Source organism: Aotus nancymaae, unplaced genomic scaffold (genome assembly GCF_030222135.1).
Source record: "Aotus nancymaae isolate 86718 unplaced genomic scaffold, 86718_ANA_hifiasm-v0.15.2.pri h1tg000020l, whole genome shotgun sequence".
NCBI lineage: Eukaryota > Metazoa > Chordata > Mammalia > Primates > Aotidae > Aotus > Aotus nancymaae.
In genome coordinates, this window is record NW_026988432.1 from 63,141,243 (window position 1) to 63,166,341 (window position 25,099).

Consider the following 25,099-nt stretch of genomic DNA (forward strand, 5'->3'; position numbering starts at 1 on the left):
AAGGCACAAACAGCTGATGAAGCCTAAACTCCATTTTCTCCTAATATGGTGAGGTATGAAGCTGCCCATTAAGGCTCATCAAACTGTTGGATGGGCCTGAGGATCAAAAATTACATAATGTTTCAAGAGTGGAAGTTCATGGTTTCTACTCCACCCTGGGGTGAAGGAGAAATATTTGTATATCTACCAAAAATGTGAGAGCTCTTCCAAGTGCTCTTATCCCCAAAAATGCTGTCTAACTTCTTTGCCAAAAAAAAAAAGTTGATCATTGCGATTAAAGGATTCTTGGGTGAATTGTTTCAGAGGGAACCAGTGTGTTACTCAGCTGCTCATGACCAATAATATTTCACATCTGTTCTCCCTGCCCCCAGCAGAGTTTTATGAATGTCTCTTCCCTGAGATTCCATTAGTATATCCTTTGCATGAATAAGAAACTACGTCCCATAATTGAAATGTTATTAGCCCTAAATATATCTTCCCCTTGTCTTCTGTGATTTACCTATTGTTTCCCAAATTTCTTACTTCTTCAAATATTTTCAGTGTTTGGGTATATCTGTTTGTTTGCTTAATTTCTAAGATCAGTTATAATATACAGGTGCAGCCATTGAGGTTGTATTACTGTATTGGCATGAAAAAAATGTCTATGCATGTTTTTGAGTCAGGAAGACAAAGCAGTTTATAGAACAATATTGGTGTGATACAGATGGGAGGAAAAGACTTTCCATTTTTGCTTTATGCAATTTTATATTGGACATATACACTTACACTGCATTATAATTTTTAAAATATGGTCCATATTTACTGTTAAGCCTTTTATATTTTTAAAAGTCAAGCATATTTATTTTTTAAAGGAATTAATGTAAAAATCTAGAACTCAAAAAAGTCTTAGATATCCATATACTCTGAGTCTTGTACATGGAGGGCAGGAGGCTGTGTGAGCAGTGGTAATTGATTTCAGTTTTAAAAGAAGTAGATGTTGGCTGGGCGCAGTGGCTCACACTTGTAATCTCAGCACTTTGTGAAGCTGAGGCGCGTGGATCACCTGAGTCAGGAGCTCAAGACCAGCCTGGCCAACTTGGCAAAATCCCACCTCTACTATAAATACAAAAATTAGCCGGACGTGGTGGCTCATGCCTGTAATCCCAGCTACTCTGGCGGCTGAGGCAGGAGAATTGCTGAGATCGCGCCATTGCACTTCGGCCTGGGCAACAAGAGAGAAACTCCATCTCAAAAACAAAAAGTAGATGTTTATATACTAGTATTCTAAGAATTTGTTAGTGGTTTTCAATATTAGTCTTATTGCAAAAGGAAAAAAGCCTTCAAAGCCTAAAAATAATAAAGTTAGTAATAACTGTCTTAATATCTTGTCAATTTCATAGGCATTTCAACTGGTAGAATGTGTTGAACTATAAAGAATTCAGTGAGAATTATCACTCAGTTATCAAACAAAACTGCCTAAAATTCTTATCATACAACACATAAAAATAAAGTAGATATTTTATATTTTCCTGAAATGTTTTTGGTTTAAAAAAATAAATTGACTAGCTTGCTGTCAATTAATGTTCAGAACTAGAACTACATACAGGCAGATACTATGAAAAGATCAAAGATAAAATTCCAGAAATCTCTACTAAAATTAGATGCGATTTAGAAATCCAGGAGGATTCTTAGGTGTGTACAGCATATGAGCAAATGGAAACTTTTTGATCTTGTTATGGGAACATTATTTTGCCTCTCTTTACGTATTCTCATGAATATAATGTGCTTTACACTAGCCATGGCTAAATTTGGTAACAATCTGCTGCTGCTCTACATGTGAAGATGAAATTGTCCCAAGTCGTTATAAAACCCACAGTGGACACTACTGTGCCATTGGTCCAGTTACGTTTTTCCACCTGGGAGCTCTTGTTTGAGTGAAACAGCTCAGACCATACATTGCTTAAGAGTTAGTCTTTTTGTCCAGTTCCACCTGAACCAAAGGAGAAGAAGGCAAGCTTGGAGAAGGTTCTTTGAAGGGAGTTGCAAACCCATACCAACACGCACTCCTCATTCCTCCCCACTCCATCCCACTCCTATGCCTTGGAAATAGCCATTCCACTTTCTGTCTATGAATTTGACTACCCAGCACCACAAATAAATGGAATCATATAGTATTTGTCATTTTGTGAGTGGCTTTTTCACTCAAGTTTTGTCCATATTGATTCTTGTGTCAGAATTTCCTTCCTTTTTAAGGGTGGATACTATTTCATTGTATAAAGATACCACATTTTGCTTGTCCATTCATCCCTTGATAGCACTTGAGTTGCTTCTGACTTTTGACTATTGTAAATAGCCGATAGCCAAAAGCTATTGCATGGATGCTGTTAGCATGGATGTACAAACATTACTTTGAGTCCCTGCTCTCAATTCTTTTGCGTATACACCCAGAAGTGGAATTGCTGGGTCTTATGGTGTTCTATTTTTAATTTTTTGAGGAACTGCCATACTGTTTTCCATAGACTGTCTCATTTTGCATTTCTGCCAACAGTGCACAAGGGTTGCAGTTTCTCTACATGCTCACCAACACTTGTTATTTTCTGTTTATTTATTTGTTTTCTTAATAGTAACCACCCTAATGGGTGTAAGCAGCAACTCTTATGCCCTTCTCTGCTGTCACCATAGATAGTTTACAGAAACAGACTTTTACTATGCATATTTTGACTACTATAAGTAACTTTGCATTTTACAAGTTCTTGAAAATTATTAAAAACATTTTCATGTGAATTCCTATATGGCCACAGAGTCATTAAGTACAGAGAATTTTTTAGCCAGGCGTGGTGGTTCACACGTAATCCCAGCACTTTGGGAGGCTGAAGCGGGTGGATCACAAGGTCAGAAGTTTAATTTTGTGACTTTATAACATAAAAACATAACCAGTGTTTATTCATCAATACTATTCTTTTCTCAGAAAATCCATTCCTCACTGCCGAAGAATTAACAGGATGCTCTCCAACGAATCCCTCCACCCTCCTGCCTTCAGCCGCTCCAACTCAGAAGCCTCCGTAGACAGCGCCTCCATGGAGGATTTCTGGCGGGAAATAGAAAGTATTAAAGAAAGCAGCATGGGAGGGCAAGAAGAGCCACCGCCAGCTGAGGTCACACCTGTGGATGGTAAGATGCTGGATTTGTCTTCTTGTGTGCTGACTGGCTTTCTTTCTCTGCCCTCTCTTACTCTGTTCATAGGCAGAAATCATCCCACCAGTAGTGAATCAGTAGAATCTGACATATTAATGACCTACTCCCACTGATTGATTTATATCTACTGGCTCCGGGTGGCTTTTATCCAAGGTGACATGACCTGAGGAGGGCTGGACCTCAACAAAAGTACAAATTGATGCCCTACAGTCCGCTACTTAGGATGCTGTGCCTATCTATTGGTTCGATTCATTATCATCAAGCAGATTGAGTATTGTAATTCTGACAGCCTTTTTATTTGTCTACTTACTTATTATTAGAGTAATTAATACTTAACTATTAGTTACTACTAATTAGAGAGAGAGAGAAATTTTAGCAGTGTAATTTTGAAGAAGAAAAATTTGAATTTAAAGCATTTACTGGTATTACTATATTAGATTATCTTGTATTCCACCAAATAAAAACCATGTTGCTGTTGTTTTTTCCAGCTTTTATTTTACATATACAAGGGGTACATGTGCAGGTTTCTTACATGGGTATAGTGCACTCAGGTAGTGAGCACAGTACCCTGTAGGTAGTTTCTGACCCACTCCCCTCTCCATGCTTCCCCGCTCTCGTAGTCCGCAGTGTGTGTTGTTCCCATGTTTGTGTTCGTGGATGCTTAGTGTTTAGCTCCCACTTGTAAATGAGAACATGCAGTGTTTGATTTTCTCTTTCTGTGTTAATTTGTTTAGAATTATGGCCTCTAGCTGCATTCTCATTGCTGCAAAGGACCTGATTTTATTCTTTTTATGGCTGCATAGTATCCCATCTTATATATGTACCCCATTTTCTTTATCTAGTCCTCCAGTGATGGGCAGCTAGGTTGATTCCATGTCTTTGCAGTTGTGAATAGCATGGCATGTGTCTTTTTAGTATAATAACTTATTTTGCTTTGGGTTTATACCCAGTAATGGGATTGCTGGGTTAAATGGTAGCTCTGCTTTAAGTTCTTGGAGACATCTCCAAACTGCTTTCCACAGTGGCTGAACTAATTTACACTCCCACCAACAAAAGTACCTAAGCATTCTCTTTTCTCTGCAGCATTTCCAGTGTCTGTTTTTTTTGTTTTTTGTGTTTTTTCTTTGACTTTTTGATAGTAGTTATTCTGACTGGTGTGAGACGATATCTCATTATGATTTTGATTTGCATTTCTCTGATAATTAGTGATGATGAGCATTTTTCATATATTTGTTATTTGTTGTCTGTCTATATGTCTTTTTGTTGAAAAGTATATGTTCATATCCTTTGCCCATTTTTTAATGGAGTTATTTGCTTTTTGCTTGTTGATTTCTTTAAATTTCTTATAGATTCTGGATATTAGGCCTTTGTTAGATGCATAGTTTGTGAGTATTTTCTCCCATTTCTAGGTTGTCTGTTTACTCTGTTAATGGTTTCTTTTGCTGTGTAGAAGCTCTTTAGTTTAATTAGGTCCCACTTGTCAATTTTTGTTTTTGTTTTTATAGAACTTGCTTTTGGGGACTTGGCCAAAAAATGTGCCAAGACTGATGTCAGGAAGGATATTTCCTAGCTTTCCTTCTAGCGTTTTTATAGTTTGAGGTCTTACATTTAAATTTTTAATCCACTCTGAGTTAACTTTTGTATATGGTGAAAGGTGAGGGTCCTGTTTCATTCTTCTGCATATGATTAGTCAGTCATCCCAGCACCATTTATTGAATGGGGAGTCTTTTACCCATTGCTTGTGAAACTAAACAGAAAAAGATGGAAGAGTGGGGGAAAAGCACCAATAAACAGTATAATTGTCCTTAGTTCTCAAAAAGAGCAAAACTACTCTCAGTGATTAAAAGCATAGGTCAGTCATCTCGTCCAGGCCCTAACTGTCTATCAGCAAGCAAAGATGTAGGACATCTAAGAAAGACTAAAGGTAGTTTAGTAAAGTATACACCTTAGAGTGTGTTCATTAGCCAGTGATTAACCTCAAGACAACTGCCAGGATAAACTGAAACTTCAGAAAGTATTTTCATTCTTCATTCCCATTTCTATGAGTCTGTTTCTCAGAACTAAGAAATCATTGAGATGTACCACCATTAACATCCATCTGATATTACTTGAAATAAAAAGCCTTGCCACACATTTAATGAGAATCCATTCAAGGGAACCATCCTCCACAGTGAAATGTATTCTTATTCCTATTACTTGTTTGCTTAGATTTTTGCCTTTTCAGATCCAGAAAGACAGGAAGACACATAAAGGAAAATACCTATTATCCCCTACCCGTTTTTCTTTCTATCTACCCAGCTAGTTCATGTTCAACACCAAGAGTTCACAATGACAACCTCCAGTTTCAATCCAGCACCACAAGGCTTGTTGCTATCTTCCCTTTTTCTGTATTTTTAACTCTCTTCTCCAGTAAACCTGGCTCCCACTCTGTACTATGTATTTACTCATTTGCTCAAACCTAGAATACAGGAAATATTTTCAGGTTTGCTAACCTAACTGCTACAAAAGCAGACCTACTAACTACAGTTTGTTATTTATTTGCAGATTTTCTTCCTTGAAGCATTTGCACAGATCTTAAATGTATAATTCAAAGAGCTTTGACAAAGGCATGCCCTCTTGTAATCTTATGCCAATCAAGATAGATAACATTTCAATCAACTCAGAAAATTTCCTCATGCTTTTTCCCAGTCAGTCTCATGCCTCCCAGTGACTTGCCATCCCTGGCCAGAGACAACCGTGGTTCCCATGTTTTTGCATCATAGATTACTTTGGGGTTTGGCTTCTTTCACTAAGCAAGTTTTTGAGATTCATCTAGGATATCAGTAGTTTTTCTTTTTACTAGGGCTGCTGTAATAAAGTACCACAAAACTTGTGACTTAAAACAGCAGGACTAGCAGCCAAGGTGTCAAGCTGGCTCATGCTGTCTTGAAAAGTTCTAGGGGAGAATGCGTTCCATGTCTTTCTCTTAGCTTCTGGTGTTGCTGGCAATCCTGGCTGTTCCTTGGCTGTTGATACCACCGTGTGCCACTCTCTGTCTCCGTAGTCCGTAGCATACTCCCTATTTTTGTCTGTGTTTCTTCTCCTCTTCTTACAAAGCTACCAGTTACGTTGGATTAAGGGCCTACCCTACTCTAGTGTGACCTCATCTCAATTTATATCTTAATTACATCTGCAAAAGCTTTGTTTCCAAATAAGGTTATATTCATAGATACCAGGATTTAAGACTTCAACATATCTTTTTGGGAGATATAATTCAACCCATAACAGTAATATTCCATTGTATAAATATGCCACAATTTGTTTATCCATCTACTTTTAAATTTGAGCATTGTTTACAATTTTGCTTATGATGAATAATGCTGTTATGGGCAATCTTGTGAAAGTCTTTTTGGGTAAATATGTTTTTATTTCTCTTGGATATATGCAGTTTTCATAGAGTGTTTAACCACGTAAGAAACTGCCAGCATTTTTCCAAAGTAGCTGTACTATTTTACGCCCCTTCCAGCAATGTATGAAGACAGTTCCATTTCACACCATTGCAACACCTGATGCTTTCAGTCTTCGTGTTATGAGTGATTCTAGTGGATGTGTGGAGTATCTCATTATGGTTGTAATTACGTTTCGCTGATGACTAACAGTGTTGAACATTTTCTCCTGTGCTTGTTGTCTTTTCATATCTCTTGCTTTGTGAAAACTTTTGACTGATTTTTAAAACTTTTTATTACTTTTTATTAAAACTTTTTATTACTATATATTCTTGATACAAGTCCCTTGTTAAATATATGTATTGTAAATATTTTCTCACTGCCTGTGACTTGTCTATTCATATTCTTAATGGGGTCTTTTAATTGGGTTTGTAAAATCTGTCTTTTCAGTTGTTTATTGCTGGCATATAGAAATACAGTTGATTTTTGCATCTTGTTGTTATATATCATTACCTTCCTAAATTCATTTTCTACTAGTTGTCTACTAGATTTCTTAGGATTATATATGTAAGCAAAGAGGTCATCTATGAGTAGAGACAATTTTCCTTTCGGATTTTTTGTGCTTTAATTTTTGATCTTGCCTTATTGTACTGGCTAGGGCCTCTAGTACAAGTTGAATGGAAGTGGTGACAGCACATACATATCCTTGTTATGTTCCCAGTCTTACATTCGGACTTTCTTAGGGTTATAAGGTTATTCTTTGCAAGATTTATCTTTTTTCATCCTCTTACTCTCTACCTGTCTGTTGTTGTTTTTTTTTTTCACTATTTTCTATGCTTACATTTCAGCTATATCACTTTAATTTGTTTAGTTGCTGTTCAGGCATTTTAATCTTCATCCCTAACTTATCACAGTCTACTTAGATAAATACCATGCTTCACTATATCAAATATAAGAACCTTGCAGCACTTTAATTCCATTCTTCTTCCTGCCCGGTGCTTTGTACCATTGTCTTACGTATAGCATCTGCATACGTTGTACATACATCAATGCAGTGTTGTCATTTTTGCTTTAAGTTGTCATATGTACCCATATATTTTTTATTTTGAAATAATTCCAAACATATAGAGAAGCCACAAGTGTGATTTTAAAGACTGGTTTTTTTCAGGGACCATTTGAGTGCAATTGCCAGCCTGATGTTCTATCACTCCCAAGTACGTTAGGTGTTGTATGTATTTGTACATACACGTCTATAGAGCGAGAAAGCCATTCCCTGTATAATCACAGCATACTATGAAAATGAACACGTTATTTTTAATATATTACTATCATCTAGTCCTCAGACTGCTATCATTTCTATATTACCTTTTATGACAAAAGAAAAACACTCCAATTTAGAATCACTTGTTATGTTTAACTGAAAAACGTGCTTCTCTTTCTCTCTCCCCGCCCCACCTTTTTTTTTTTTTTTTTTTTTACAGTCTGGAAGAGTTTCTTAGCCTTTCTCAGATTTTTATGACCTTGACACTTGAAAATTATAGGTAATTTTATAGAATGTTTCTCTACATCAGACGACTTGGGATTGTCTGATGTTTCCCAATGACTTAGATTCAGGTTATACGTCTTGGGCAAGTTGTGATGTTGTGTTCTTCTCATGGCATCCTGTCAGGTGGCTCACAATTTTCATTTGTTTCTGTCACTGATGTCCACTTTAATCACTTACTTAAGCGGGTATATGCAAGGTTTCTCCACTGTGAAGTTAGTCATTTCATTTTTCTAATTACTGTTTTCTTGGGAGGTACCGTCAAACTGTATAAACATCCCACTGTACACCAAATTATTTATTTATATCAGAATAGACTCCTGGTTTATTTAGTGGGTTTATCTTTTACTATCATTTATTTTGATGCTCAGATTGCCCCACATTTCATTTGGGAGTCAGCTAAGGAATATATATGGAGACCCCAAGCATCCTATTTGAAAACAACTGCTGAAGGCTGTTTTTAACCAACCAAGATTACAGATGTTGCACAGAGTGGGGCAAACAGTGGAAGGCATGAGTCCAGTCAAGGTAACTGCAGGAACTAAAATGAACTCCCTTAAGAGCAGGATAAGGAATACAGTGTCTCTAATAGAACACTCTGGCAGGTGTTGGTATTAGAGTTATAAAAAAAAAAAAGCAGATATGTTTCTTTCTCTTCCACGAGAGTTGATAATCTAGTGGAAGAGAAGGTAATTAATGAAATCATATAAATAGATATATTTGGAGGAGAGAATTATTTGAAGGAAGAAGAAACAGCAGTGTTAGGATTCATAGCAGTAGGACATGACCTTATCTGATGGGTTCAGGGAAAAAGAGACTTTCCTAAGAAAGGGATGTAGAAACTGAGACCGGAAAGATGGGTGGTCAGTAATTATGAGGTCACGCAGAAGGACTGGCATGTCCAAAGACCTTGTGACAAAATAGAATGTTGGGTTTTTGAGGAATCCAAAGTAGGCCAGTATTGCCCAAAAACAGGAGAGGAGGAGAGCATGGTATAAGCGTGTCCAGAAATGTAAGCGGTTGTTGACTTACATTTAACATCTTGTTGGCTATGGTAAGGGTTTTCTTAATCATAAGAGCAAAGACAAACTGTAGAATTATTTTTGTTTTCATTTGAAAGGGCTCATTTAGTTATAATATGGATAGTAGATTAGAAGGGGATCAAGAATGGCCTAGGAAGAACTGTCGGGAGTCTATCACAGCAGTCCATGTGAGAGGATGTAGCACTGACCAGGGTCATGGCAGGAGAGATAAAGGAAGGTGGACATTTTGAGCAATAATGAGGTAACATGAAAAGACCTTGGGGATGTGTCGCAGTTGATATGTGAAAGAGAGGGAGAGGTCAAGAATGCCTCTTGGGTTACTTTCTTGCCTAATTACATGGGAGGGTGGGTTTCATTTGTTGAAATATGGAATCCTGAAAAAGGCCTAGAGTTGGGAGTGAGAAATATGAGTTTAGGTTTGAACACAGTGAATATGACATATGAGTGACAGAACCAAGTAGATATTGAATAGGCAGTCAGATATATGGAACTGAAATTCACAGGAGTGCTCTGTTGAAGTTCTACATTTGGCAGCTGGAGTGAACAGCCAACAGGAGTAACACTGATACCTGCCCTGGACATTTCTTACCCATGGAAAACGTATATTCTACTTACGCTGCAGTTTAAGGACTTAGACCATCCTCACCCTTGATTTATGTCAACTCCAGTCCTACCAAGTACTCTTTCCTCCACTCTTTCATTATTCCTTACATAGGTGGAGGGGGGAAATTCAACTTTAAAAATTTTTTAATTTTTAAAAATTATTTATTTATTTATTTTGAGATGGAGTCTCGCTCTGTCACCAGGCTGGAATGCAGAGGCGAGATCTTGGCTCACTGCAACCTCTGCTTCCAGGGTTCAAGCGATTCTCCTGCCTCAGCCTCCTAAGTAGCTGGGACTACAGGCACGTGCCACCGTGCCCAGCTAATTTTTGTAGTTTTAGTAGAGCCAGGGTTTCACCATGTTGGCCAGGATGGTCTTGATCCGCCCAACTCAGCCTCCCAAAGTGCTGGGATTGTAAATGTGAGCTACCTACCACACCCGACCTAAAATTGTAATATTAAAATATTAAATTGTAAATTGTAAATTTTGTCTTCAGAAATTAAAATCTTATCCATAACTTAAGGAAGAGTTCCACGTCGTAACTCACTAACTTAAAAGGCTTATTATTTAGGTTAGGGCTACCAATCGTAAATTTGCCTTTCATTTTTCGTTAAAGGGACAGTTTACAAAGCACATGAACAATTAAAATAAGATAGCAAATTAAATATTCACCTAGCTAAGAAACTGGGCCTGTAAGACACGTCAAAGGCTTTGTTTGTACACCAGTGACGCAATAATGTAAGCAGAATCCAGGACTCCTAGACTAATGCTTTGGCATGCTAATCTGCTCTTTAAACAACCCTCATTTGGGTAATGCCTCTTTGGCATAGTTCCCAGAAACATACATTTAGTAGATTTTCTGTTACAGGACACTGTTATTCTGATTTCCTTAGATTTCTATATATTGAGGAATTACAGGTTTTTGAATTTTTTTCTGAGAAAAGAGGTTAATGTTCAGAATAAGGAGAAAGGTAGTAGAATAAACATCAATTGAATACTGACTTTGTTCCAGATTGTTTGCTACCTGTCACAAATACATTGATTAAAAAAAAAAATCCTCACAGGCACCTAATCCCTTGTGGTTACTACCCTCACTGTTGTATTTTTCTCTAATTCAGTCTTGAGGTCTCTCTCTGGTGAGTGGCTCTAAACTAACCCTGCTCTGATGGAGCTACAGGGGATTTGGTCACTGATGTTTGCCTTTCACAGGATACCTCCTTATCCTGGTGGGTGGCCTAATACCTTCTCGTTCAACCCATGACCTGGTGTCCCTCTCACAGGAAACTCGTTTGTACTGGCAGATGCTATAGAAGAGCCCTGACTGGAAAGAAGCTAGGTTCAGGTGTGTTGGCCAGGTGAGACGCAGAGGAGGCAACTCAGCAAAACACAAGAAATAAGAGAAAGGACAGATCCCAGGGAGAAGATGGCAGCTCCTCTCCGAGGGCCATTGGGAAGGGGCAGCCGTCTGGGACACTTACAATCAACAGGCAGGCAGGGAACAGGAAAGAGAGAGTGACTGAGGGACCTGGGGACCACAGCCTCAATTAGGATCCAAGCATTGCCGAAGCAGATTTCTTACCGGGAGTCCTAATCGGCGGGTTTAGAGTCCTAATAGGCGGGCATGAGTTCCAGGGAGTCGCACTGTGAGAGGTGGTCACTGCACTGTATCTGCGCAGTTCATGTAGGGGGTGTGGGTTGGTGGGATGAGTATGGCAGGTTGTATCCAGCTGTCTCATAGGAAGTCATCACCAAGAGGTGATTGTATAAGGTAGATAACAGGATCCATCATATTGAGGAATTGGGAGGAGGCAGACACCTAGAAACCACATCAAGCGTGACTAAGCCCTGCCTCTGGTGTGAGAAAGTTAAACCCATATTCAAAAGGGATACCAAGACAATATAAAATTATTCTTATAATAATCCATAATCCCAGCCCATTCTTATAATTCTTTCCCATAGTTATTGTAGAAAAAAATACAAATATTCATTTCACCATACTCATTTTGCCAAGAGGACACTGAGGCCTCGAGGTATCTTAAGACTTAGGAATCAGGCAGCTGGTGAATGGTGGCCCTGGCATTTGAACCTCCACATGAGTGATTGAAAAACCGATTTGTATTTCATTAAATCATGGTTTTTTCTATTATAGTTTTAATTTAAATATTCATATTTTATCACTTTCTGAAATTAGTAGGCCAGATATGGCTCATATTTAACTCTCTAGCAGGAAAATTTACCTTACCAAGTCTGCCAATTACCTTACTTCATTAGAAAATACTTCAAAATTTGACTTATTTTTAAAATACAATGCAGACATTCATTCATTCTTATAGGTTTTTTTTGGAGGTGTAGTCTTGCTCTGTCACCAGTCTTGAGTGCAGTGGCATGATCTCAGCTCACTGCAACCTCTGCCTCCCAGGTTCAAGCGATTCTCCTGCCTCAGCCTCCCAAGTAGCTAGGACTACAGGCGTGTACCACTATGCCCAGCTAATTTTTGTATTTTTAGTAGAGACAGGGTTTCACCATGTTGGCCAGGATGGTCTCAATCTCTTGACCTCATGATCTGCCCGCCTCGGCCTCCCAAAGTGCTGGATTACGGGCGAGAGCCACCACACCCAGCCCATTCTTATAATTCTTTCTCATAATTGCTGTAGAAAAAAAATACAAATATTATATTATTTACTGATACTTCTTGTCTGATATTCACATGGCATCCAATCATCCAGAAAAAGTTCTAACCTTCTCTTGGTAATGTTCTTTTACAGAAGGAGAACTTGAAGCAGAATGGCTGCAAGATGTGGGTTTATCAACTCTGATCTCAGGTGATGAAGAGGAAGATGGTAAAGCCTTGCTCTCTACATTGACTCGAACCCAAGCAGCTGCAGTGAAAAAAAGATACAATACCTATACCCAAACCATGAGGAAAAGGAATAAGCAGTCTGTCAGGGATGTCAGAGACATTTTTGGAGTCAGTGAATCTCCTGTAAGTAATAGCTCAAACATGGCTCAAAAGGTGCTTGGTTTGATTGGGAATGGGGATAGGGTGGGGCTGGGGTAGAAAAAATATCAGAAATGTTGGTTGAGTGGTTCCTTTGTAACTTTTCGAGAAAACTAAAGCAGACAACACCGTGCAAATTTTTACAAGTCTGAACTTAAGTGATCATTTCTTGTCTCCTGTACTGCAATCTCCCTCAATACTAAATTTATTCCCTTCTTTGTTGAAATCAGAAAGTGACTTTTTCAGCAGTGGAACAAGTCTTTATGGGTAGGATCCACCGACCCTTTACTTAAATTTAAGCACTGAATAGAAACTCTGTGGTTGGGCAAAGGAGTACCAGGGAAGTGGCCTTCAGTGTTGTAAGCAAGACTAGGTGGTTTGATTTGGATAGGGGTTGGCGATGAGAGATTCGGTAGGGTGCCCTTTATGTTCTGATAAATTTAAATGGTCAAAAAATGAAAGATACTAGAGTTAATTAAGTGGGTGAGAAAATGATTCAGAAAACCATAAGGGAAGCACCACATGTTTTATGAGAAATGGCTGGTTGAAGTTCTAGCTCACCCTTAGCAATTTTATGTCCACAATTTTACATCTAAGGCTGTTACTCATGTTCTCCTATGTATACATGTGTTTTACAGCTAGCTCTGTCTTATAGCTTACTTGTTCATTGATTCACTGCACAATCATAATGTTACATTGCAATTATTGCCTCACAGATGTGACAAATGCTTACTGAATACATTATCTGTGCAAGATTCTAGGTTAGGTTCTATGCAGATGGGATTCTTGAAACATTTGGGATAATTAGTATATAGAAAAAAGGAAATTTGATATTCAGCTGCAGTTAGAGATAAGTTGCCTGGGCGAGTTAATCACTCTGATTTAGGTTTCTTCTCCAATTAATTATAGTATTAATAATGGCATACATTAAAACTTCAGGGGTATTGAGTAGCAATCATGGTTTAAGACAGTCTCCAACTTGAATTGCTTAAGGTTGTCTGTAAGTCGTATCTTCTCTTAAAGTAATCACATTGGATAGTTGCCAAGACAGCTCATACAGGCCCAGTTAACCTTTGTATTTGTGCTAACAGTGTCCTAGAACGGCACTATCCTTTAGAACTTTCTGTAGTGATAGAAATGTTCTACTTCTGTCCAGTACGGTAGCTCTAGTTACGTATGACTGCCAACACTTTAAATGTGGCTAGTGTGAGTAACAAATTGAATTTTTAATTTTTCTTAATCTTAATTGATTTAAATATGAACAGTCACATGTAGCTTGTAGCTTATGTATTGAATAACATAGTTCTAGAATCTTCTGCCATATATAATGATATAACTTATGGTAAGTGCATTTTGAGTTCTGAGCTATTTGGATTTTCAACCTAGTGTAAACCTGTGTCATTCTGGATGGTGGGATATTCTACAGCTGTAACTGAGTAAAGGTGAATTCCACAATGTGAGGCAAGAACATTAGCTATAGGTGTCCTGACCAAGATGCCTACTGTAGTAAAGGTTTGCCTTGCTGGCTTTAATTCCTTGGGCTTGACATTTTGGCATTTTTTATCTGACTATACATATCAGATGTCCGTCTTCAGACATCACCCAACAGCATCTTGGTTTATGATCAGAAACTGTGATCCTTAATGTCTAGTGGCACTTAGAGTCCTTTATGCTATGATATTGCAGCAGTACCAGGGGACTATTTTTTTAAATTTATTTTTATTTTCGAACAATAGAGATGGGGTGTCACCATGTTGGCCAGGCTGGTCTTGAACTCCTGACCTCAGGTGATCCACCCATCTCGGCCTCCCAACATGCTGGGATTACAGGCATGAGCCACTGTGCCCGGTTAATTGTTTTTAGAGATGGGGTTTCACCACGTTGGCCAGCTGGTATTGAACTCCTGACCTCAGGTGATCCACCCACCTCAGCCTCCCAAAATGCTGGGATTATAGGCGAGCCACCATGCCCAGCCTCCAAGGGATGATTTTATGGGAAATTGGGATAGACTCCATAACAACAACCTAATAAATGAAGAACAAGTAACCTGTCTTGCAGGATTTGAAAAGGTTATTATACTTCCTAACAATTTTTTTTTCAGGGACTTTCTACTTGAAAGTACTGAGAAGCAGTATTCAAATGCTTTGTTTTAGTTAGATTCACATTAACCAATGTAATTTTTTTAGATTAAGAGTGAATGTAAGTTTCTAAGTCAGTCTCACCCATCACTTGCATTCTATTTGGTGTTTGAAGAAAGGAAAGAGGAAAGCAGTTATGAATTGTACTATTTGTACTAAATCTTCGGGATTTATTGGCAAATTTGTTTCAGGTGATGTATTAGAAAAAGGAAAACTCCGTCTCCTAGGCTGAAGGTCTGATTGATTAATACATTTGATTTATGATGGCTGTTCATGTTCATTTGACTTATGATGTTACATTTGACTTATGACCATTCATGTTCATTTGAAATTCATCTTTCAAATGAATTTTCTTTCAAAATAAATGAAGAGCATCTCTCCTTTCCTCTTTTGAGCATTCAAGTATGGCAATCTCAGATGTTCTGCTGGGTTCCAGCTGGAACAGGGGGATGCCCTTTGGTTCTGTTGATGTCTTTCTTCCTTTCTTGTATCCAGCAAAGTAGATCCCAAAGATATACAGTACCTAGTTGATTCCAGCTGATGGGAGACTAGAAAAATTACAAGTGGGTGATTTGCTATTACTGTAAATAAAAAGAGGGCCTGAGCCTGGGAATTCTTCTTAAAAAAAAAAAATTCCCTGGGCCATTTTTCAGTTGTCACCAGGATCATCTTGAGAGGGTCTTAAAATCTTTGCATCCATGATGTCTTTCTCACTTCTATTGCCAGATACTCCAGACTTTGAATTTTGCTTTTCCCTAGGAAACTGCGAAATTAAAAAGGCTTTCTAGGCTTTTCCCAAATCCTCCATTTACTCAAATATCTAGAGTATGCATAACTATTCTCTTCAGATTTCCATAACTATTCTCTTCAGATTTCCATAACTATTCTCTTCAGATTTCCTAAGACTTTGGACTTCTAGTAATGTAAAAACAGCAAGATAAAGTGTAGTTTTTGTGCTTTCTTCTTCTTTCTTTAGACCCCAAAAGGAAAGATAAAGTGCTCACTTCCTCAAAATAAAATGTCTTTGTTTTCACTGAGACAGGCAAATGGTCTCAGTGAATAATAAACTGGTGTCTAACTCTTGGAAAGACCAAAAAAGGGCCTATGAGGGTGCATTTGTGGTGGGGAGTGAGGAATGGCCCAGAGCTCTTCCTTCTGTCTGCCTTCCTCTTTCTCTCCTGCCAGTCCTGCTGCGGAAGCCTCAGTTCTAGAGAGAATTCAGAATGGGGACTAAGGAAGTGGGTGGGCACAGGAGAAAGAAAGACCATATATTCTAGGGAGTCAAAAGGTCTTGTGCTATCTTAGGAAATAGGACAGTCAATGAAATGAAATCAGTATAAGCTTGGCATTGTATGAGCTATTTAAAAAATTCAGATCGTTCCTTATCAGAGATATAAAAAGCTGTATAAACCTAGCCTTTTAAAAAATATTCATAATATATATGGCCTAAGAAATATTGTCACAGATTTTTTTTCTAAAAAATTCAGTATCTGTTTCTGCAAGAAATTTGGAAGCTTCTAGAAAATGTGTCTGAACTTTTTCAGTTTTCTATTTGAATGTGACAACATAAACACCAATTCCTCTGTTCCTTCTTCTCCTGTTGTGTGTCTCTGGGGTCCTTTCTCTCTCTCTCTCTCTCTCTCTCTCTCTCCCTCTCTCCCCCCCCACCTTTCCCCTCCACCCTGTCTCTCCTCTTCCCTCCCCTCCCCCCACTGTCTGTCTCTCTCCCTATCCCGTACTCTTTCTTTGGCATCATTTACCTACATTGATTGAATAATTAACTAAAATTTTCCATTTTACTTTCTTAGTGAAGTCTTATAATCAGTTTCATAAGGAGATTTTACATTAATCTTAAATATATAAATTTGACCCAGTATGCTTAACTAGTAAGGATATAAGTAAGATAGGTAAGTATAAGATAAATACTTATATCTTTATATTGTACAAAATACTTAAAAAGATATAAGGATTTATCTTATACTTACCTATAAATTCAATAATTTAGAAAATAAATATATAGGTTATACTGGCTCTTCTCTCAATTTTTTTTTTTCACATAGAATTCCATGTTCAAAATCACTTGACTTCAGAGTTTGGAAGATATGTGTCCATTATCTTTTCTCATATTCTATTCCTATGGGGAAGTACAATGTCTGCGTCAATCCCATTCCTTTACATAACAGATGGGGAAGCTTTTGAAATTTATTTTTATTGCTGGAAACTTGAAATTTCACCAGTTTTATCTTTTTAAAAAAATCATCCTGGTCAGTACTAAGTGAGTCCTTACAATCTGAGAACTAGTTCATTCTTCAGGTTCTACATATTTTCATCTAGCATTTAAAACAAGTGTTTGTTCATTTTATTTTCTCAATTATCTCCTTCTGAAACTCCAGTTAGATGATTGTGGCACTGTGTGAATTGAACCTCTGTGTCTCTTAAATGTTACTTTTTCCAAGCTTATTTTGCCCACGGTGGTTTTAACACTTATGCCTTTCATTATTCTTTTTTAAAATTTGGCCAGGCATGGTGGCTGACACCTGTAATTCCAGCACTTTGGGAGGCCAAGGCAAGAGGATGCCTTGAGCCCAGAAGTTTGAGACCAACCTGTGCAGCATATCGAGAAAAAAAATTTTTTTTAATTAGCCGGTTGTGATGGCACACACCTGCTGTCCCAGCCTGTTGTTTCAGCTACTCAGCAGGCTGAGGTGGGAGAATCACTTGAGCCTGGGGGTCAAGGCTGCAGTGAGCCATGATTGGGCCACTTAACTCCAGCCTGGAAGACAGAGTGATAGATCCTGTCTCAAAAAGAAAAAAAAATTAATGGACATACTGCTAATTTACCGAAGCCCCTCCCCTTGCTCTGAGTTCTCTTTCGTTATAGCATCTGTTCTTGTTTCTTGACTGCAGTAGCCTCTCAGCACTCTGCAGGTAATAATCGAATTAAACCTTAAATTTCAGAATTCTCTTCCTTTCCTTGAATTTTCTGCTTCCTTCAGAGTCATGTGTTTATTTTAGCATCATTGTTTTTCTCTTCCATTGTTGTTGCTCAGTTGACTTTGATCCTTGGGTGTTGATTTGTATTTACTAAGAAAGGACTAGATTGATTGATTGATTAGTATAGGTAATGGGAGTTGTATGGTCCTCTTTTCTCCCAGAACTCTCCTGTGAATAGGAGTTTGGGCCTTTGTGAATGGTGAAGTGTGTTGATTGTCATCCTTCATTTAAGACACATACATATGGGATTATTACGCCTTGTATGTCTGAATCAAAATATCCCATATACTCCGTAAATATATATACCTACTATGTACCCACAAAAATTAGAAATTAAAAAATAACAATACATAACATTTGACATGTGCTCATTTTACATTTGTATGAATCATATTTTTAAGTTTAAAAATTCTATGGTGACAATATAAAAATTAAAAATATGTAAAATATATTTTTTAAAGACACATACATAATGGCATCAGTGCCAAAGTCATGAGAGTCCTGAAGAACTGTAATTTATTTCCTTTTCAGGAAACAGAACTTCTCTATACTCCTGTCCATATTCTTTTAGAAGGCTCCAAGTGAAATGCAATTCAGCCTTGTGTCTACAACCACCACACCCCGCCACTGCCACTGAGGCAGGTGTCACTTGTCACTGAGAGATAGCTACTGCCTGCTCTTCAGTGTCTGGGAGGGAAGGGTCTGCCTGGCCTCTTTGTTCAGAAAACTAATTTGCAGTTACTTTGGTCCTTCTGAGTTAGGGGTGCCTCCCTGATCTTTTTATTTTGGTTCTGGAAATGAGCTTTTTCTGAATCAGCCTTTACCTTCTACGCATTTTTCTCTTGTGCCTTTTTACAGGCTGAGGTTTTTCCTCTACTCCTATCAAACCATTCCTGCCTGATTTTTATCTGCCAGGAACTTCCAACAATTTCTGTTCTGATAATGGAAATGTTCAGTAGTTTTTAGAACTACAGGTTTAAAAAGACTATCTTTTGACACTTGGAGTAATTTGCAGGGACAGGATAAAGTAGTCTGTGCGTTTTGCTATCTTGATTGAATTTTCTTGTAATATTTTTCAGTAGTATTTATTCAGTAGTATTTTTTATTCAGTATTTTAATTTTATATTTTATTCAGTATTTTTACTTTATATTTATATTCAGCTGATTTTTCAGTAGTATTTATTCCTTTCAAAAAATAAACATTTTTTTTCTTACTATGAAAGTAATACACAATTGTTATGGGAAACTTAGAAAGTATGAACAGGCAAGGTGAAGAATTACAATTTCTATGAGTCCAAAGAAATTTCATTATTTCACTAAATAGCTATCAAATTTAGTTTTTCAATGGAGTTTTCATAACAAAGGAATAGGCATTTAACCCTTGTTTTAGTAAAGCCATCGTATAGTAAATCAAAATGTTAAATCAGTCTCCAGATACATCATGCATTGTTTACAGTCCTGTTCATCATGAGCAGAATTCCAGTACCTAAATACAGTTTCCAACATTCAGAAGATCTGAATTAAATATTCCTTTCAGTAACACATTTAATTGGGCAAAATAGTCAATCTAATTTATCTCCAACTTTATAATTGATAAGCAACTAGCTAAAAGTGGGATTGATTTACAATTGACTATGCAAATATACGGTATACTGTAAAAAATGATTCTATAACTTATGTATATACATTTGGCTGCATGTAACAGAAAACGCAAGAAATCATGTGTTATACAAATATGAGTTTGTTTTTCTCTCTGAAGAAAACAACGTAGGTGGTGTTTTTCCCTACCATCAATCCAGTTTCCTTTTGACTTTATTTTTTGTCTTTCATAAAAACAATCAGGAAACTTAAGGAAGACAGCAGACTGGATTTGGGGTGTATAGTTGATGGAGTCTTCCACCAAGAATAGTGTCTATTAATGTGCCTGGCATTTAGTGATCACTCAGTATGGGTTGATAAATTGCTAAATGCAGTGACCATTGCATAGGTAATCATAGCTATGGTTATCTCCACAAATTTGTATGAAGCTACACATATTGTACATAACAAGTGATTTATTACACAATTAAATTTGGGAAACTACAAATAAAATAAAATGCACTTTAATTTTTCTCAATAGAGGATTTTTTGTATCCCAACTCCTCTTTGGATGTGACCCTGGATAAAGAAGAGGTATTATCAATTCTGTGTAGAAATAGTCAACGGGTAAGATAAAGCAAGGGAAGCTGAGTGTAAGGAGGTTAGAAAAAATAATCATTTCAAGACAGTTAGAAAAACTCATGGAAAAAATGCCCACTTACATTGAAACCATGAAGAAAGAAAGGAGACTCTTGAAAATAAACTCAGGAATAAATAATTAAATAGCTAAATTGACAAATAACTATATGCCCTACCTATAATAACAAAAATAACAACACCCGCGGCAATAGCTGCAGCCAGAAGTCAAAATGTGTCTCATACCACACAGACACCCCCGCCCCTAACTAGGAATTCTCATTATTCTGGGCTTATTTTATTTTTCTCTTGTATGTTTTTTATCCTTATGTTCCATCTTTTACCTTCTTCCAAACTAGAGGAAAAATATAGTGAGTTTTCACAGACCTTCTTCTCTCTCAGTATATTACAGAGGGACTTCTATTTTAGAAAGGTTTGTTGCGACCTCTATGAGTACATTTTTAAATTGAACTGCAGACATTGCATCAGGCAAGCAGAGGCCGATAAGGTTTGAAAAATGTATTTCTTATCTTTTCCAAATCTAACCATGTGAAGCAGAAGATAACAATGTAGATAACGATGAAAGGATGAGTGTGTGTGTGTGTGTGTGTGTGTGTGTAGGTTACACAAGTGCTAGTCTTCAAACACCTATATATGGAATTGTAAAATATATTAGTTTAAATATCAAAATATATATTCTGGGTGAGGGGTTCCCAAGACCATGTCCAGGGTCAGTGATTCAGAAGGACTCACAGGATGCAACAAATAGTCCTACCCATGGCTGGAATTCTTACTGCAAAGGAATACAGAGCAAAATCTCCAAAGAGAAAGGTGCATGAATCGAAGTCCAGGGAATCTATTCAAGCTTCCAGGAGTCCTCTCTTAGGGGAGGGACATAGGACAAGATTAATTCCTCCCCCAACAAACTGCTGTCTGCCAGGAAAGTTCATTTACACCAACGAGCCCCAGGTTTTTACCGGAAGTTGATCACATAGGCACCCTCTACCTAGTACGCAGCGGAATTCCAGACTCCCAGAAGGAAAGCATGTATTCAGTATAAGCCGTATTGTTTGCACAAACAGTTTAGGATCCATGAGCCAGTCCTAACATTTAGGAAACAGTGAGAACCTCCTGAAACGCAGGTTCTCAATTGCCAGCCAAGGGGCCTGCCTTGCAAAACAGGCCTTTCTAGTGTGTCAGGCCTGCTATGGTGACTCTTTTCTCGAGAGTGCTCAATATAATATATTTCTAGGTGTATGGGGAGTAAAACTTCTTTCATTTGCCTTTATCCTCTCTTCTTCCCTTAAAAAGTGATAATCAGAGTCAGGTTTGTAGGGTAATCACAATGAAGCAATAGTAGGTATCTAGTGAACACTCACTAAATGCCTAACACTCTAGACAACAGCAGTAAAATAGGGAGACATGGTCCCTGCACACAGGATTTTTATATGTTAGCTTAGAAATGAAGGTAGAGTGCGAACGAAAGCAGTGGCGATGGTTAGAAGATGAGACACGGTAATTCACAGTCACCAGGTAGGATAACAGTTGGCCTTTGGATGGAATGTTTATGAAATGATTTTACATCGGCCAAAGGGGAACACGAACCCACCCTGTGTTTGTCTCTCTTTGGCTGCCACCCACCCCAACCCAGCCAAGCTATGCCAACCCCACTGGCTGTCACTTTGGGGTAAGTGAAACCGTTCTGTCTTGAGCTCCATGTGAAAGAGTGAATAATCAAAGTGCCAAAAGGATCTCAGGCATCCTTGGGATGTGCAGATAGAAGCAGAATTACAGCGGCCTCCTCTGTCCCTCTCCTTCCCAGTCTCCCCACGACCAAAACAGTCTCTCATTTGGCTTTCTCTAAGCCTTTTGTTTCAAATCATTGAAGGTCTTATCACCTTTGAAAGATTCATCAGGGCCAGGTGTGGTGGCTCACACCTGTAATCCTAGCATTTAGGGAGGCCAAGGCAGGAAGATCTCTTGATCCCAGGAGTTTGAGACCAGCCTGGACAACAAAGCCAGACCCCGTCTCTACAAAAATAAAATAAAATAAAAATTAACCAGATGCAATGGCATGTTCCTATAGTCCCAGCTGTTCAGGAGGATCCCTTGAGCCCAGATGTTCAAGGTTGCAGTGAGCTAGGATCTCACTACTACATTCCAGACTGGATGACAGAGCAAGACCCTGTCTCAAAAGAAAGAAAGAAAAGTTAACCAGGGTAAGCATGGTGCCAAACACATGAAGAAACTTCTCACTGAGATGGAAGAGAAGGTTGAAGTTATTCTAGCCATACCCATGAGCTGCTGGGCAGTTTATGGAATGAGGTGGCAGGCATTGTCCCCGTCCTGCCGGAGGATGATGAAGGAGAGCATAATGAAATGACTACGTAGAACAGTAAAAATACCAACTTACATAATCTCATACATTACAGAACGTTACATCTTCTTAGCAGATTGTGCCTTTTACTCTTTGAGCAAATCTGGCAAGAAATGCCTCTGGATACTAAATTTTTATAATCCAAAAAACTTAAATCCTAAATTGGTGAGTATCAAGATGCTAGGCCCTAAATCGGTTTCCTGCAGTAATGTATTGCTATTGGCCCATCTGCTTTTTCATACTGTGTTATTGTTGAGAAGTCTGATGCCTCTCTAAAACTTATTCCTTTATTTATATCCTGCTTTCATTTTTATATTTCTGGAAACTTTGTAGGTGTAGTTTTATTGTTGGGGAACTGAATATCATTGGGATATGAAATCCTTTTTTTTCATCATCAGCACTCAGCTTTTTGTTTCTCATAACTCTTCCTTTCCTTTGAATTCTAAACATTCTCTTCCCAGTATTTCTGTAATTATTTCTTTCTTGTCATTTTTTCTCTTCTTCTTTTCCCTGCTTGAATTAACTCGCATACATTAAATTGTCACTTATTTTCCATATCTTTTTTCTGTTTAGTCTGTATGCTGGTATTTTTTGTCTGCATTATTCTTGTAGAGACTTAATTTTAATTTTTGCCATGAGTAATTGTAACTTGGCACCTGTTGAATTTATAATTCAACAAATATACTGTTAATTTACGAGAATGTCTCTTTTTTCACCGATTCCTCTTTATTGTTATACTTAGCTTCTGACTTATTGTTGCAACTACCTCTCAAATCTCTCTAAAATTATTAAATAATTATAAGTGTTCTTCTCTTTCCTCAATTATCTGCTTTTTGTAGAATGTTTGTCACTGTATTTCTTTTTTCTGTTGTTGGTTTTCTCTTGATATTGGTTTACAAACCATTGCCAAATACAATCACAAAGTCTGGCTTTAAAATAGCATGGTTTTATTAGTAAGTATCAGCATAGATAATTAAGAGGTTTACTTTTCTTACAACAAGAAGCTTAAGGAGGAAGGCCAAGGCTGGTATGGCTACCCTGGCATGGATCTATCAATTTTTTCATCTTTCCATTCTGCTTCCCTTAGTGTGGGGGCCGATCGTTAATACTTACAGGATGTCCAGACATCACAGGCTCCATGTCCTCACTTCTGAAAGAAGCACTGGTCAGCTGACTTCATCCACTTTCACAAGAAAACTTTAGCTTTCCTGGACACTCCACCAAGTAGAATTACATTTATATCTTACTGGATGTAACCATCACGTGATCACACTCAGTCTTTTTAGTTAGACACACAGCATCTTGAAGCAAAATCATGATATTTATAAGTTAAGAAAGAAAAGAAAGTGGGTTTTGGCAGGAAGCTAGCAGAGTCTGCTTCTGAGACCAATTCTGTTACAGTGCATGGCATTTATGAGGATCAATATAATTATGAATGAATTGGTAAGTGCTGCCATCAATGCCCTGTTAGTCACTAATTGTATAAATCTCCAGGCAGCAGTACATATATATAAAAACTCTAGTGTAATGCATATGTGAATATGCAATCACATTTGGAAAGTAAACGTGGCTTTCATTTCTTCTATTAGCCACGCGAGACCTGTGACAACCACACTAATCAGTTGGATGGCACCCAGGAAGAAAGAGAGCTTCCAAGAGTTATCAAGACAAGTGGTTCCATGGTAAGTTATAGTTGCGGGGGGATGGTGGTAGGCATGAAACAAGCTGTTTCTTCAAGATGGTTGAGCAAAACTTGAAAAAAGTGCAACATAATTAAGACATTTGGACAACCACAGATTTCAACATACTTATCTACCTTTAAATAATTTTTAAGAAAAATATTCAACAGTAAATGAGCTCAAGTTGAATAGGTAAGCTCATTAAAAGGTGCTCAATATTGTTAATGAATATGGAAATGCAAAGAAAGCCACGATAAGCTATTTCTAGATACCCTGTAGATGGCTAAAAGTAAAACGACTGACCGTACCAACCAGTGCCAAAGATTCAGCGCAATTAGAACTTTCCCATGTTGTTAGGAGTGTAAAATGTTTTATCCACTTGGCAGCATCTTAAAATATTAAAGATAATACCTCCTATGAGACCCAGCCATTCTACTCATAAGTAATATATATACACTACAAACACTTATCCACAATGTTTATAGCAGCTTTATTTGTAATAGCCCTAAACTAAAAATATCCAGATTTGCAGGTAAACAGATTAAAAAATTGTAGTATATCCACAAAATAGAATATTACTCAGCAATAAAAAGCAACAAACTGTTTATACACATAACACAGTTAGATTTCAAAATAATTATACTGTGTGGAAGAAGCCAGACCTAAATATATGTGATTCATACAAAATGATAGAAAATGTAAACTAACCTATAGTGGGGGGAAGATGATCAGTGATTTCCTCCTGGGGACAAGAGGGAGGGCAAGGAGGGGAGGAAGCAAGAGATTCAAAAAAAGCATGAGGCCATTTTTAGGGGCTCCTTGTTTTGTTCATTATCTTGACTGTGGTGATGGTTTCATAAGTCTATATAGTTGTCAAAACTCATCAAATTGTATGTTGTATATACTTTATT

The 25,099-nt window shown here is 37.7% G+C and overlaps 1 protein-coding gene across 4 annotated transcripts in view; it reads left to right on the forward strand.

Moving 5' to 3' along the window:
- ARHGAP28 (Rho GTPase activating protein 28) overlaps window positions 1-25,099 on the forward strand; it is a 173,301-nt gene that overhangs the window by 87,128 nt on the left and 61,074 nt on the right. For 2 of the 4 annotated variants that reach the window (XM_021672424.2, XM_064379416.1), the window contains exons 2-4: window positions 2,948-3,150; window positions 12,554-12,771; window positions 24,099-24,191. In XM_021672424.2, the coding sequence (XP_021528099.1) occupies window positions 2,982-3,150; window positions 12,554-12,771; window positions 24,099-24,191 (480 nt within the window). In that variant the 5' untranslated portion in view covers window positions 2,948-2,981. Of the gene's footprint in view, window positions 1-1,179; window positions 1,241-2,864; window positions 3,151-12,553; window positions 12,772-24,098; window positions 24,192-25,099 lie in introns of those variants that run through there. The other 2 variants (XM_021672422.2, XM_021672425.2) reach the window with 2 other exon arrangements.